At 43.8% G+C, this 16,262-nt stretch overlaps 2 protein-coding genes across 3 annotated transcripts in view; one reads left to right on the forward strand and one right to left on the reverse strand.

The window, feature by feature from the left end:
• The window catches only part of LOC308165161 (NACHT, LRR and PYD domains-containing protein 12-like), a 436,373-nt gene that overhangs the window by 102,769 nt on the left and 317,342 nt on the right, over positions 1-16,262 (forward strand). The window lies entirely within an intron of this gene.
• On the reverse strand, positions 1,895-10,663 carry LOC308164894 (apoptosis-enhancing nuclease-like). 2 transcript variants are annotated; one of them, XM_080538951.1, is made up of 4 exons: positions 10,531-10,663; positions 8,880-9,725; positions 7,797-7,997; positions 1,895-3,643 (listed from the first exon to the last, which is right to left on the reverse strand). In XM_080538951.1, exons 2-4 carry the CDS (start codon positions 9,690-9,692, stop codon positions 3,374-3,376), a joined length of 1,284 nt encoding a protein of 427 aa, XP_080395077.1. In that variant the 5' UTR covers positions 9,693-9,725; positions 10,531-10,663; the 3' UTR covers positions 1,895-3,373. The 2 variants fall into 2 exon arrangements, with proteins under 2 accessions (XP_080395077.1, XP_080395078.1); XM_080538952.1 differs by having other exon boundaries at positions 10,632-10,661.

Genomic DNA, 16,262 nt, shown 5'->3' on the forward strand with positions numbered 1-16,262 from the left:
GAAGTCACTGACGCTGTGGGGATGCTAACATTGTCCCCAATTATGATAAAAATCCACCATCCCCCATGATTTTCTTTTACAACTTGAGTACTGACTGTAGGTGTTGTTTGTAAGTGTCGTCAACACCTGTTTTTCATTCTGCAATTGCATTTCCGTTCCTCCCCCATCCAATAATACCCCCCCTCCCCACCATTCCATCAGGATTTAGAATAAAGACCATTCATATTAGTAAACAGAACCCAAATTAGCCATGAATCCCGTTATCCAACAGAGGCCAGATTGGCTTTGAAAATGTTGTTGTGTGTGACAGGGGAGAATGGAGGCCTAAAGCTTATTAGAGACTTGTTACTTAATGTGGTCAGTGAACACTGTGTTCCAAATAGCACACATGGACCCAGTTTAATCATGTATAATCACACCAGAATAGTTAAAGGGTGAGATTATTTTTGTTCAAGTCATTAGTAGTATTGAGGAAACTACTGGGTTGAAAGATAATAGTAATAATAATAATAGTAGTAGTAATAATAATAATAATAATAATAATAGTAATAATAATAATAATAATAGTAATAAAAGAATCTAAGGAACAATGGAAATGGTCCAATGGTCCCACATTTCTAATATTTCATAGGTGAGGTGACGCTATTGCGACTGTTTAAAAAACAGATTTTCACGAAATTTGGTGGAGAGGTGTAGCATGGAGCTAGGAAGACCCCCTCAAATTCTGATCATGATCCGAGGGTTGGGGTTAGGGTTAGGGTAAGGGTTACGGTAGATGGATTGGTCAACCCAATGAGGAGAAGAGGCTTCAGACAGGCAGACACACATACCTTTCTCTGTTATAGTCAGATTACTTTGGGCATTGGGCTGTGGGACCGTCGGGCTGTGGGACCATAGACACACTCCCAAGTAAACAGGCAGGTTTTGGGTGGGTAGGGAGGTAGCCATGTGTGCTACTACAGTATAATGTGAAGTGAGGGACATTGGAAGTGAACGCTCTTCTCTTGTTGAGCTCTGACGTCACCGACGCACGTTTCTCACTGATGCAACGGCGAGGGGAGCCGTAGTAATCTGTTAAAGCAGACCTGATCCGCTCAACGAGGGGGTCTGAGGGACTCAATCGGACGGATTGGCCACACAATGCTACGCTCTGTGCTGCCAGTCAACCCTGACCCTAACCCAAGTAAAAGCTTTAGTAGTGTGGGTGTGAGTGTGTGTAAGTGACTGTGTGTGTGCATGTATGTGCATCTGAGTGTGCGTGTGAGTGTGTATGTGCGTGTGTGTGCTTGCGTGTGTACGTATGTATGTGACGACGAATTATTACAAATTACCTGAGGTCCCCAGATAATACTAATCCTGTGCGAATAGTAAGTAAAACTTTATTTCTATAGCGCCCTTCTCGGTACGGATGCACAGGGGGCTTTACATCATAAATAAGGGATAAAATGGGTAAAAAGAAGAGTGCAATCAAACAACATCAAAAGAGATTAAAAACAAAAACATAGGAACACCCCAAAGGGGCGACATAAACATAACATAAAGAGGAACATGAGACGGCTATAGCTGATTAACAGCCTGCAGCCTAAACAGGTGAGTCTTTAACTGACGTTTAAAAATGAGTTCTGAGGGAGCGGCTCTCAGGTCAGGGGGGAGGGCGTTCCAGAGTCTCTCAGGTCAGGGGGGAGGGGGGCGTTCCAGAGTGTTGGGAATAGGGCTTTAGTTCAAACTGTCAAATCTGCATTTGCAGATAACATTTTTGAATTTGTTTTCATTTATTTACAGAATCTTTTACCTACAAAAAAAGTTAAGACATTGTCGCAGCTTTGTTTAAGATTTTATTTGAATGTGTTGATTCTTTAGCAGGGCACATCAGGGTCTCTCCAGGAGAGCAGCAGAACACTTCCAAATGGCAGTATGCAGGGTTCCACAGTTTGCCCGGAGCAAGGAAAAAAATTGCCGGGTTTGTTTGCGCAAGCCCGACGACGCTGCTGGATCCTGGATCTGTTTACCTGTGTGCAGGAAGAACAACAGACGGCGCAGGCACCAGACCAGACTAGGTGATCGTGGAGTGAAGATATTAAAGCGTACGCGATGCGACGGGTGATCGACAGGCACGTATGCTTTAATAATACCATCACACAGGTAAAGATATCCAGGATACAGCAGCGTCATCAGGCTTGCGCAAACAAACCCAGTGATTTTTTTTACTGGCTCCGGGCAAGCGTTACTGTCGAACCCTGAGAGTTAAAGAAATGTCAGGAATTCTGTCAAATGATGAACAAACATTTGAGACATTAAAACTGTATGTTTTTAAGCAAACTTGACCTTCTATGAAGGGGAGGTAACACTGTTTAGCAGGATCATCTTCACGAGCCTTCTGCAGCAGTAGTGAGCTAGTCATGTGTGTTCAAGTCTTGAGTTCAACACTAAAGAGCACCACGCATTACCAAAATTCAATTCCAACACTTATTTTCAGAAAATACACAATCATGTCCATAAAGGCATTATTATTATTATTATTCATAATATCATAACTTCTCAATACAACTCCCTGCAAATAGCAGTCAAAACACAGCAATACTATGCTGTTTGAAAAACTTCCAAACCACATGTTTAAAATCCATGTAATAAGTCGGTAGGTTTTTTAAGTTTTAATGAGTGCATTTTAGTGAACTGCATTTTAGGACAAATAAGTTTAAGTCATACAATTCCTCCAACTTTAACATAACTCCTTTTATAATAAGTACTTTATGTATTTTTCCCCAATTATAATTTACTTAAAAGATTGTTTCAGCCTATTTGAATGTTTAGGTGAAATATCACATGGTTTTGTTAGAAATAATTATTTCTTGATGACAGACTATTTTTTTCTCAGAATAACTTTACCTCAAAGGTTGTTAAGGATGTTTATCATTTTTTTCAGTGTGACATTAAGCTAATTCACCAGAAGGTGAACATGTAATAACCCTTTTTACACTTTTATTTAACAAACATTATTGGCAACAGACATACAGTTTAGGGGGCAGGAGATGGGCACCTGCCCAATAGTAATTTGCGTTTTTCTGACAATATAGGTTTTGGGCTGGTGGTTTTTAGACTGTGTTTAGGCTGGAAATTGTCCATCCTATCTGGCAACCCTGGCTGTGGTAGCCAAGTAGAGAACGGAGAATCTTTCACTAAGATGATATTTCACCTAAACATGAAAATAGGCTCAACTATCCCTTTAAAATCACTAATAGATTCAGCTAACCAAGTGAATTCAAGATACAACTGTTCATGAACGAGTTCGAGTTTGTCGAAGAAGAAGAAGAGCTATCCGTCATTCATTATTTAACCTTGAATCCATCAGGACTTCAAATATATTAAGGCACCGTCACCCCTGTCCCTTATCTAGCTGTGCGTCGTCCCTGACCCAGCCGTGCCCCTCCTCCTCCTGGCCCTCCTCCGTCAGCTCCTGGGGCCAGTAGCGGTCCTCCATGTAGTGGTTGGAGGTGGCAGGGTTGGGGAGGGTCAGGGGGGGGTCGCCCGGGGCACTGTCTCTCATCTTCTCCTGCCAGTCCTGCTCCCACTCCGTCTCCACCAGCTTGTACAGGTCCAGGGCGGCGAGGGCGTCCTCTACCGAGCTGTGGCCCCGCCTTCCAGCCTGTCAGGAACCAGAACCAGACCAAAGTGGGTCAAAGAGATGCACGTTAGTAATCAGGGTTCCCACAACCTTCTGAAACATCAAATTCAAGCACCTTTCAAGGGCTTTCACGACTCAATTCCCTCAAATTCAAGGACCCAACACGGCATAGCGCGAGACAGATCTAGATGAGGATTTATATAATAGGAACTATCCGCTCACAGACAACAATTAAAAAGAGAGGATTGAATGTGTGAACAGGGAACACTAGATGGACTCTTGCCTTCTATACCCAGTGTTTCCTCTATATGCATTTATTGGTGGCGGGCCGCCACGAATGAATTTCCTCCGCCACTAATTGATTCAGACAGTCCACTTTGATTCAGGCTGCGCAGAAAGGCAGCGAGTTATTATGACCGGAGAACAGAAAAAAAGCATGTGTCCCTGAACGCTCCGCCAATCACTGTGAGTAAACTGACTCTGAGAATGTCGTCACGTCACATTTTACCGTAATACCCTATATGTTGGTTGACATGCAACATCTCAGCTTTCAGGGACAGTTGGATTTTTTTCGATAGCACAAACCGTTTAGAAATTACGGTAATTACAATGTCGGGTGCGGATTTGTGCCGGCGGCGGTACATTCGGCGCAGAAGTGGTATCTATACCAGATAAATAATAACCATTTGCTTACGTAATTTTTCGTTTGTTTACATAGTCTGAAACTACAGATGGTAAGCTTTCAAATGATGCGTCATACATTGAAATCGGAAAAAAAGTCAAGACGACACGAGTATTTGAATGTTTGTTTGTATCAATGTTTTGCTCAAGAATGGTGACTGCTAAAAACGCTGCTAGCGGCTAACGTTTCGTTCTAAAACGAAAGTATTGTAACGTCCCCACTTGGACAGTGGTTGAAATAATGACAGATAGCTTCTCTCATGTAATCTGTGCGTTTAATTGCAAACTATCTCATACACAACTTTCTTAGTTCACCCGAGCTCTCTCTCCCAACGGTCTCAATAACACACACAGCACCCGCCCCCTCCCGTGACCTCCACCAATCACAGGGGTGCATTGGCACACAACACAGTAACAGTGCGAACATGAACATGAACTCAAGCATTAATGAACATTAATGAACAGGGTTGTTCTATCTAATTTATTATGTTTGTGTTATGCTAATAAATGTAGATCCACACAGGTAAACAAACTGAGCTCCGTTTACTGTCAAGTGCCATTCATTCTGACAACACACACACAGTCGTAAAGCTCTAACGGACGTACAGAACGTGACGTCGTAAAGTGCAACAAAGTGCTGCAATGACATACTGTCGTACATAACAATATTGGTATTTGATCACCTTCTATATAAAATCACCTGCTCGGCTTTAATGACTTAACCGCTATTTAAGAAATTATATTTGTTTTCGCGTGCACGCGTTTTATGCGTTTTAAAGACGACCACTCCGCCACTAATGTGAAAAGTCCTGGAGGAAACACTGATACCACAGCACAGCAAAACAATATATCGTGAAATATGTGTAAAGTTAAGCAATGCAGGGACTTATTTACTAGTTGACGAGCTAAGTAAAACATTTTAGAAATTATTTTTGGAGAGAGAGAGAGAGAGAGAGAGAGAGAGAGAGAGAGAGAGAGAGAGAGAGAGAGAGAGAGAGAGAGAGAGAGGGGAATTCAAGTACTTTCAATGACCCATGTCTATTTTCAAAAACTTTTAAGGCCTTGATTTCTTTTTCTCAAATTCACAAACTTTCAAGGATTTCAAGGACCCGTGGGAATCCTGTCAAAGAGATGCACGTTAGTAAGACACACGGTGTGTGTGTGTGTGTGTGTGTGTGTGTGTGTGTGCTAGCGCTTACGGATGTAAACACACCAGGCAGCAGCCCGGAGGCTCACTCCTCCCTTCACTCCTCCCTTCAGCTCGTTGTCGCTTTAAACCATGTAATTACCTAACCTAACCCTCCCTCAGGGTCAAACCCTCAGGCTACTGCTGCCTAGCTACTGATCTGACCCTCACTCAGGGTCAAACCCTCAGGCTACTGCTGCCTAGCTACTGATCTGCAGAACGCATTTGGACTCTTTCCACACGCCCACGTCTGTAAGGTGATCTAGACGATTTTTTGGGGGGTCAAACAAACACCAGTGAAGTGTCCCTTTAAATGTAACTACACACATTGGTAGAAAAGCCACCCGAGTTAGCGTTTAAACTGTTCAGGTACGTGTGCTACGGACTTCCTTGTCCGGGAGCTCACGTTACTAACTTGTCTAAACAGGGCTTGACATTAAGCTTTTTCAGGTACTTGTCTGTCGGACAAGTGAACTTATCTTTTACTCAGGTTAGAGCTCAAGTTACTTGTCCAAATATGACGACGCGCGTGTGTGTCTGTCTACTAACACACCACAAGCCAGTAATACATGACATTACATTACAATTCCAACAATTACTGTGGATCTACGTGCACGCCAGAGAACGTTCGATTTCAACGTTTAAAGTAAAGGGGTCATCATTAATGTTTTGATTCAAAGGCATGATTTGCCAGATTCTCTAGGTATGATTGTTTTAATTTGAGTTATTTAATGAAGTTGAATTTGGTTTTGGAATTTGAAATTATAATCAATATTCACAATTAATTAGTTGTGTTCTTATTTGTTGATAATCCAATGTAACAACTTGCCAGACATTGTGTAACAATTTACCCGCTGATGGGGCAAATTGTCACAAATGCACACTGTCTATTTAACGGTCGACAGCTCTGTACTGAAATAAGATATGAAGATATTATCAATACAAAATGTGCCCAAGACGTCCTTCTTTCATTTGGTATGACATTTATACCATTGTGATGTATTGTGGCCAGCAACTGTTAACACAGCGTGTGACAACATACCCCGCGCTCCCCTACTCAGCGGACATAGATTATTTGACACGACAGCATACATTGACAAGGCAGCATACATTGACATGGCAGCTACATTGACAAGGCAGCTACATTGACAAGGCAGCTACATTGACAAGGCAGCATACATTGACAAGGCAGCATACATTGACACGGCAGCATACATTGACAAGGCAGCATACATTGACAAGGCAGCATACATTGACAAGGCAGCATACATTGACAAGGCAGCTACATTGACAAGGCAGCTACATTGACAAGGCAGCATACATTGACAAGGCAGCTACATTGACAAGGCAGCATACATTGACAAGGCAGCTACATTGACAAGGCAGCTACATTGACAAGGCAGCTACATTGACAAGGCAGCATACATTGACAAGGCAGCAGACATTGACAAGGCAGCAGACATTGACAAGGCAGCAGACATTGACACGGCAGCTACATTGACAAGGCAGCTACATTGACATGGCAGCATACATTGACAAGGCAGCTACATTGACAAGGCAGCTACATTGACAAGGCAGCATACATTGACAAGGCAGCATACATTGACAAGGCAGCTACATTGACAAGGCAGCATACATTGACAAGGCAGCTACATTGACAAGGCAGCTACATTGACAAGGCAGCTACATTGACAAGGCAGCATACATTGACAAGGCAGCATACACTGACAAGGCAGCATACATTGACAAGGCAGCATACATTGACAAGGCAGCATACATTGACAAGGCAGCAGACATTGACAAGGCAGCTACATTGACAAGGCAGCTACATTGACAAGGCAGCAGACATTGACAAGGCAGCATACATTGACAAGGCAGCTACATTGACAAGGCAGCATACATTGACAAGGCAGCAACATTGACAAGGCAGCAGACATTGACAAGGCAGCATACATTAGCAGAACACCGGCAAGGTGCTTTTAGGTGCTTGAAGGAACATTGTGCTTGCTGGCTTGAGTAACGTGTCGGTTTCTTTCACTACGCACTTAAAATGTCCATAAGCCAAGCCTTAATGTCGAGCCCTGAGTGTATATATAGGTCTGCTTGCTAGTTGTGGGTGTAAGACTTGACAAAGGCTACGGCGGCCGAAACCGTTGTCAATTAAAATCTACACTGTTGCATCTGGGACTAGAGTGTTCTAGAGGCTTCTACTTCATTCAATAGTATTCTGCTCTGTCGCCAGCACCTCGCCCAAGTTTTCTGAGGTGTGCGTTCTCTTCTCTTCCAAAGAAGTGAGGGTGTCCTCACCTGTATCTTCCTGTTTAGCAGCTTGTTGGACAGGATCTTGAGCGAGACACAGCGCTTGGGAGGGAAGCCAGCCAGCTGCCTCAGCAGGCGCGTGTAGCTGGTGTCCCTGATCATGTGACCTGGGTGGACGGAGTCCAAGGCCCGGAAGTCGTTGTACAGAGCGTGGCCAATCACCACCTTCCCTTCTAGTAGTCGTAGAATCTGGAGAAGAAAGGACAAGACAGGTTAGTATGATATACGTTGTTTGTTTAGCAAGTAACGATACATCGTTAGAGACAGTTAATCAGTTTTCAGTCCTAATTTGTCTCATTTTGTTAATAAAAATTGGATCGAATCGTGAGTTTAGTGTTAATCGTCACATCTCTTTTAGTGTATTGTTACGTCTCTATTAGCAAGTATAAACAGGACAGGCCCAGGGTCAATCAATAATACAAATCAGACGCATGCAGAGTTTAGTATTGTGATGATTAAAAGACAGGTGGTCTCTTCCAGGGTTCCCACACCTTCTGAAACATCAAATTCAAGCACCTTTCAAGGACTTTCAAGACTCAATATAACAGAAACTATCCACTCACAGACAATTAAAAAGAGAGGCTTGAATGTGTGAACACTAGATGGTCTCTTGCCTTCTCTACCAGAGTACAGCAAAACAATATATCGTGAAATATGTGTAAAATTAAGCAGGTACTTATTCACTAGTTGACGAGCTAAGTAAATAATTTTTGAATATATATGTTAAGGTATGTGGGAAAACGGTTTATGTTGGCATTTCCTGGGACATGGCAGCATAAAACATCTATTTGGTACATGCTGGCATATCTAACCCTAACCCTAGCACCTAACCCTAACCCTACCCCTAAGCCTAGCACCTAACCCTAGTTTTCCCACATGTACCGTATTCCCACATGTACCACATATATATAATAACAATTTGAGAGAGAGAGGGGAATTCAAGCACGTTCAATAACAATAACCCATGTCTATGCTGAAAACCTTTTAATGTTTTCTCAAATTCACAAACTTTCAAGGACTTCAAGGAGCCAAGGAAGCCCTGTTAAAAGCCAGGTGTGCCTCCCCCCTCACCTCAGTCCTGGCCTCGGGGAAGGGCACCGCGTTCACCAGGTGGTGTCTCTGTATGCCGCTCCAGCGGGTCCTGTAGTCCGTCACGGGCTGGCAGGGGCGGACGTACTTATCGTACAGCACCTTGCCCTGGTAGTCCAGGAGGCTGCAGCGGGCCAGTTCGCTACACCTCCCGCCTGGGCCCGTGCCCACCATCTCACAGTCCATGGCCACGACCAAGGCGGGGCACATACTGCTCCAGCAGGGCGAACTGCGCCCGCTGACCGAAGGGCTAGCCTCGGAGGAGAACCCACTGTCCACCTCCCAACACTCACTCAGCCTGGCCACAACCAGGGGCTTGGTCGCAGACACCTGGCTCTTGGTTGCAGAGGTCGGGTGGCTGCTAGCGAGGGTCTCCCTCTCTCTGGGAGCAGATGTCGGAGGCCCCTTAGGAGGGGGAGGGGGGGGCGATGGCAGTCCAAATTTAGCAACACAAGTCCATGAGTCAGTGACAGTGGGGTTTAGAGGAGTACTTTCAACTTTTAGATCGGTTGTCACCAAGTCCAAGTGGTGTTCGTGCGATGTTTTTGTCCTTTTTATTAGGACAGTTTCGGAAGTAGTGTTCTGTGACCGTGTGTCTGTGTTGCCCTCTTCTATCCTCTTTCTCTTGAGATCAGTAATCTTATTCTTCCTTTGACGCTTCTTCCTGGCTTTGGCATTCTCCACGGCACGTTGCAGCATGGTTTCCCGTACTAGATGTCTGTAACTGTTTATGATTCCTGTAGAACAAGAATTGTGAGGGGTTTTGCTCCCTTTCGATGTTCCTGCTTTAGACATTGTTCCATCCAAATGGCATTGCTGCCTTCACATCTTGGAAAACAAAGAGAAACACAAAATCAGTTGGAAACTAACACATTTGAGCATTTACCTTATCCTTTTCTGTGTGTAGTAGTGAACAACTTGAGCATGCAGAGTTTAGTATTGTGGTGATTAAAACATGGTTCTCACACCTTCTGAAACATCAACGTCAAGCACCTTTCAATGACTTTCAAGACTCAATTCCTCTCAAATTCAAGGACCCAACACAGTGTGAGACAGATCTAGATGAGAATGTATATAATAGGAACTATCCGCTCACAGACAATTAAAAAGAGAGGCTTGAATGTGTGAACACTGGATGGTCTCTTTCCTTCTCTACCACAGCACAGCAAAACAATATATTGTGAAATATGTTAAGCAATACACAGAGACTTATTTACTAGCTAGTTGACGAGCTAAGTAAAACATTGTTTAATACATAGATGTATATATTTATGTATTTGTATCTATAGTGTCTAGTAGTGAACAACTTGAGGGTTGGGGTCACAGTAGAACTTAAGGGGGTCCTCAGATCCATGTTGGGGCCATGTGCACAGAGGCTATTCCATGTTCAACAACTCATTTGACTTGCCCTGTAGACCATTCACTCAGGCTTGTCTTATCTTAGACCTGGACACCATGAACTTCCTTTGATCAGGCTGAACAACAACATTGGATCAAGTCTTCAAGATGCAGCAGACATGTGTTAGCTGACCTAACCAGGCTAGCTTCTCCTAGCTAGCTTAGACAGGCTAGTCAACGCTAACGAAAAGCTCGTTCCCAGTGGTTATATCAGACATTAACTCAAATAACTCACCTCAATGACTTCATTAAAGAGGAATAAACCCAATAACCATGTATATGCTTCACTCAAACCTACAATAACTCCTCGTTAATACGAATCACCGACAACATTACCTCTGTCGACACGTGTACCCATGCAGAAAAACATGTCCAGACGAGACCAGAAGGCTGTTTGACTGTCTGTCTGGCGATTGGCTGACGCAGCCATACGGATGTGATCATACTGAACACTGATTGGGCAAGAAAGAAAGTAGCATCCGCTCTGACCAATCAAACTCAAATATAAAACAGCGCTGAGGCGTGGAAATGTGCTGGACAGGTGACAGTTCAGGGTTGCCAGATGGGGTGGGTTGTTCAGAGTTGCCAGATGGGGCGGGTTACCGCCGAATGGGCTACTTTTAATCACACAGGGTCGGAAAAAAGGTTCTGGGCGGTTTGGGCTGGATTAATAGTATTTAGGCGGTATCAACATGTCAGTGCCTGAAAGTTACAAAATGCGTGAAGTTAAAACACACAACACCATAGTAGCTACATACAATGTGCAGTTTTTTTTTTTTTTTTTTTTTACAAACTTCATTGGCAACAGACATAAATCAATTATTACCTGTGGCGTTTGACAGCGGATGATGGTACACATATGTACAGTTATCTATCAAACGTTCGTCTGACTTGTACATGATGCGCATTTTGACCTATTTCCATGTAGCGGCAATCTAATCCGAGCAGTTATTATTAGGTAATAATATTAATCATTTAAATGCATTATAGACCTTTTCTTTATAACAAGCACAACAACAAAACGTATTATGCCGATGTGCTGTGTGTCTAACGTTACAGGCTGCATGACAGTCGAGCATTTCAGAGATGTACAATCATAAATCAATTATTACCTGTGGCGTTTGACAGCGGATGATGGTACACATATGTAAAGTTATCTATCATCATAACTGGGGATGCATTGTGTGAATGTAAAAGGCCAAGAATGGGTATGTGGCCTAGAGGCAACAAGGTGCCATAGAGGGTTAACAACCGAATGGAGCATCACCCTTGGTCATAGAACGTGATTACAGTTAATGTAAACAAAAAAAATCTATCTAAGAAAAAGCTGTATTTATTAATTAAAATTACAAAACTAAATAAAGAGATCAATAAAGAAGTGCTATAATGGAAAGAGAAAGAAATGAAAAATAAAATAATAAGAAAAAAAAAGAAATACCAAAGGAAATAGACAAAACCTGTAACTAAGGTGAAACTGAAGAAGTTTGCAGGAATCGTTTTTGGAATGTGAGAGAAGGTCCACATTTTCCTTTTGGTTGTTTGTTTACATTTTTGAAGTACTAATATTTAGTACTTTAATTAGTAGTAAATTAGTATTAGTATTAGTAATAGTAATAATACTATTATTAGTATTAATGCCCAGGTTAATAAGGGGATGCAGTACTGTTGTTATACCACTGAGAGGCGCTACGTAAGCCTGCAGGCTTGTGCTATATGTTAATGTGTTGATGCACTTGTCCGAGTTGATGTCTATTCCAAGTTAGCTCGGCTGAGCGAAAAGATATTATACCAGTGGTGAGGTGGGAAATAAAACCATGCAAAGATGTACCAGTGGTGAGGTGGGAAATAAAACCATGAGAGCAAAACACTTCATCGTCTCCGTCCAATACTGATTCTCTGCAACGTCGGTGGAAGCTGCCATTATTAACGTTAACAGCTTTAATGCTTTAATGATCGGAATGAGAGATTAATAGATATGGGGCTTTTTAATATGATTATTATTTGTATTATTATACTAGTTTTTAATTGTTTTGGGGGGGTAAAAAAAATGGAGCTCCTGAGACCAGGCAAAACTCAGACTGATGACGTCATAATCACAACAGTCGAGATGACATAATAACGTCACAATCAAATGTGGGTTTATAAAAGACGATCGACCTCAATCGAGCCAGTTTGATGTCAGTATCACGAGGATCGTTACAAAACAAGGTAGCCCGCACTCACTTTTCGTTGCTCCAATTTTTATTTATCAAGCAGCAAGTAAAAAAGACGTTTCGACCGTGAGGTCTTCTTCAGTATCAGTTGTGTCAGCAGATTAACGTAAATGCAAGTGTGCATAGCGCACACACACACACACACGCACACACACACACACACACACACACACACACACACACACACAGAGGAAATCTCTGTTTAAACTGACGGCTGATTTCCGAGAGGACGCCCACGGACAGAAGGTGAACTTGGTAGTCGGAGGTAAGAGAGGCTTTGCTATCCTAGCGGGGAGCTAGCTCGCGGTGTTCGGGTGACAGCCAGGGCGCGTTCGTAAATACGCTCTGGAAATCTGATCAGCACTCACGGAATGCCTCTTGTCCAATCAAATGACTTGGTCCCTTTATGACGTTGAACCCAGTGTGCGCTCCGGGGCTCTCAGAGCGAATTTACGAACGCAGCCTCAAGTTCAATACTCGCGACACACACGGACTGGTCCAGTTTCACTAACCACTGTGTAGAGTAGTAGACGCATCATTTCTACTAACACAGTAATATGACTACATGATCACACTAGTCTAGTCGTGTTTAAGCCCACGTTTCACTTTCTACTCCTAGACACACACTGTCCTAGTCACACACACTCCTAGACACACACTGTCCTAGACACACACACTCCTAGTCACACACACTCCTAGACACACACACTCCTAGACACACACACTCCTAGACACACACTGTCCTAGACACACACACTCCTAGACACACACACTGTCCTAGTCACACACACTGTCCTAGTCACACACACTGTCCTAGACACACACACTCCTAGTCACCCACACTCCTAGACACACACTGTCCTAGTCACACACACTGTCCTAGTCACACACACTGTCCTAGTCACACACACTGTCCTAGTCACACACTGTCCTAGACACACACTGTCCTAGTCACACACTGTCCTAGACACACACTGTCCTAGTCACACACACTGTCCTAGACACACACACTCCTAGTCACACACACTCCTAGACACACACACTCCTAGTCACACACTGTCCTAGTCACACACACACTCCTAGTCACACACTGTCCTAGACACACACTGTCCTAGTCACACACACTGTCCTAGACACACACACTCCTAGTCACACACACTCCTAGACACACACACTCCTAGTCACACACTGTCCTAGTCACACACACTCCTAGACACACACTGTCCTAGACACACACTGTCCTAGTCACACACTGTCCTAGACACACACTGTCCTAGTCACACACTGTCCTAGACACACACTGTCCTAGTCACACACACTGTCCTAGTCACACACTGTCCTAGTCACACACACACTCCTAGACACACACTGTCCTAGACACACACTGTCCTAGTCACACACACTGTCCTAGTCACACACACTCCTAGACACACACACTCCTAGACACACACTGTCCTAGTCACACACTGTCCTAGTCACACACACTCCTAGACACACACTGTCCTAGACACACACTGTCCTAGGCACACACTTGTCCTAGTCACACACACTGTCCTAGTCACACACTGTCCTAGTCACACACACTGTCCTAGTCACACACACTCCTAGACACACACTGTCCTAGTCACACACACTCCTAGACACACACTGTCCTAGTCACACACACTGTCCTAGACACACACTGTCCTAGTCACACACACTGTCCTAGACACACAACTGTGTAAAATCAGTTTATTTTGTTACCAACTTACTGTTACATCTATTAAAGATATTGGCATTTTCCAACTCATGTCATATTGTACTGGGTTATATCCTCTACTCACATCTAGAAGTAGTATTGCAAGAAGTAGGCTACTACTACTATACCTTGATAACGTGTAACACAAAGATACAGATACATTAACAATCTAACCGACTGTACACACTCTGGGCAGTGCTAGGGCAAGTTGAGTGTGAGCAGACAGGCTTCATCCTGCGTGTTTGTTTATAATCTATGCTAATCCTGCGCTGTGGACGAACTCTGTGTGTGTAGCCTGTGTAAAAGAATGTGTGTGACTAGGACAGTGTGTGACTAGGACAGTGTGTGACTAGGACAGTGTGTGACTAGGACAGTGTGTGTGACTAGGACAGTGTGTGTCTAGGACAGTGTGTGACTAGGACAGTGTGTGTGTGACTAGGACAGTGTGTGTGTGACTAGGACAGTGTGTGTGACTAGGACAGTGTGTGTCTAGGAGTGTGTGTGACTAGGAGTGTGTGTGTCTAGGACAGTGTGTGTGACTAGGACAGTGTGTGTGACTAGGACAGTGTGTGTGTCTAGGAGTGTGTGTGTCTAGGACAGTGTGTGTCTAGGAGTGTGTGTGTCTAGGAGTGTGTGTGTCTAGGAGTGTGAGTGACTAGGAGTGTGTGTGTCTAGGACAGTGTGTGTCTAGGAGTGTGTGTGACTAGGAGTGTGTGTGTCTAGGACAGTGTGTGTCTAGGAGTGTGTGTGACTAGGACAGTGTGTGTCTAGGAGTAGAAAGTGAAACGTGGGCTTAAACACGACTAGACTAGTGTGATCATGTAGTCATATTACTGTGTTAGTAGAAATGATGCGTCTACTACTCTACACAGTGGTTAGTGAAACTGGACCAGTCCGTGTGTGTCGCGAGTATTGAACTTGAGGCTGCGTTCGTAAATTCGCTCTGAGAGCCCCGGAGCGCACACTGGGTTCAACGTCATAAAGGGACCAAGTCATTTGATTGGACAAGAGGCATTCCGTGAGTGCTGATCAGATTTCCAGAGCGTATTTACGAACGCGCCCTGGCTGTCACCCGAACACCGCGAGCTAGCTCCCCGCTAGGATAGCAAAGCCTCTCTTACCTCCGACTACCAAGTTCACCTTCTGTCCGTGGGCGTCCTCTCGGAAATCAGCCGTCAGTTTAAACAGAGATTTCCTCTGTGTGTGTGTGTGTGTGTGTGTGTGCGCTATGCACACTTGCATTTACGTTAATCTGCTGACACAACCCAAATGTGTCGTCTGCTCTCAGAAGTGGGGAAAAAACCGTCAGATCATATATAAACGGGTTATTTTGATAAACCGGATACATTTTGTGAATATATATGGTTACTTTCTCGCCTGAAAACATATTAAAACTTCATAAAATGACATATTAGGATGCTTAGTCCAGGGCTCAAGTTGCGTTTGCAACTTTATGAGAAATGATTTGCTGATCAGACCTCCGTTTCTTTCTTTATATAAACGGGTTATTTTGATAAACCGGATACATTTTGTGAATATATATGGTTACTTTCTCGCCTGAAAACATATTAAAACTTCATAAAATGACATATTAACACTTGTAGAGCCAAATTAAAGCTTTTCGCTAATGGCGGCCAAAACGGAGGTTTCAAAAACACTCGCCAGCTGGTCGTGACGCGTGCGCGTGCCAGCTGGTCGTGACGCGTTAGGCCGCACCCCCGGTAGCTTTTGCCCAGCGGAAGGTTTTGCCCTGACACAGCCCCCCAGGCCAAGGGAGCAGCCAGCCTGGAGGACCAACCCAGAGGTGTGTTTGTGTTTGTGTGTGTGTGTGTGTGTGTGTGTGTGTGTGTGTGTGTGTGTGTGTGTGTGTGTGTGTGCGTGTGCGTAGAGATCAATGTGGGTCTTGTGTGTAAGCTACAAGAGAGTCTTGAATTACAGATTTTCGCTTTAAAAATTTGCCTTGACAAGTAAAAGTCTATGGGCTTGACGGCCCGCCTGTATTAGATTGTCGTAACT

Source organism: Nansenia antarctica (assembly GCF_963989245.1).
Source record: "Nansenia antarctica genome assembly, chromosome: 9".
NCBI lineage: Eukaryota > Metazoa > Chordata > Actinopteri > Argentiniformes > Microstomatidae > Nansenia > Nansenia antarctica.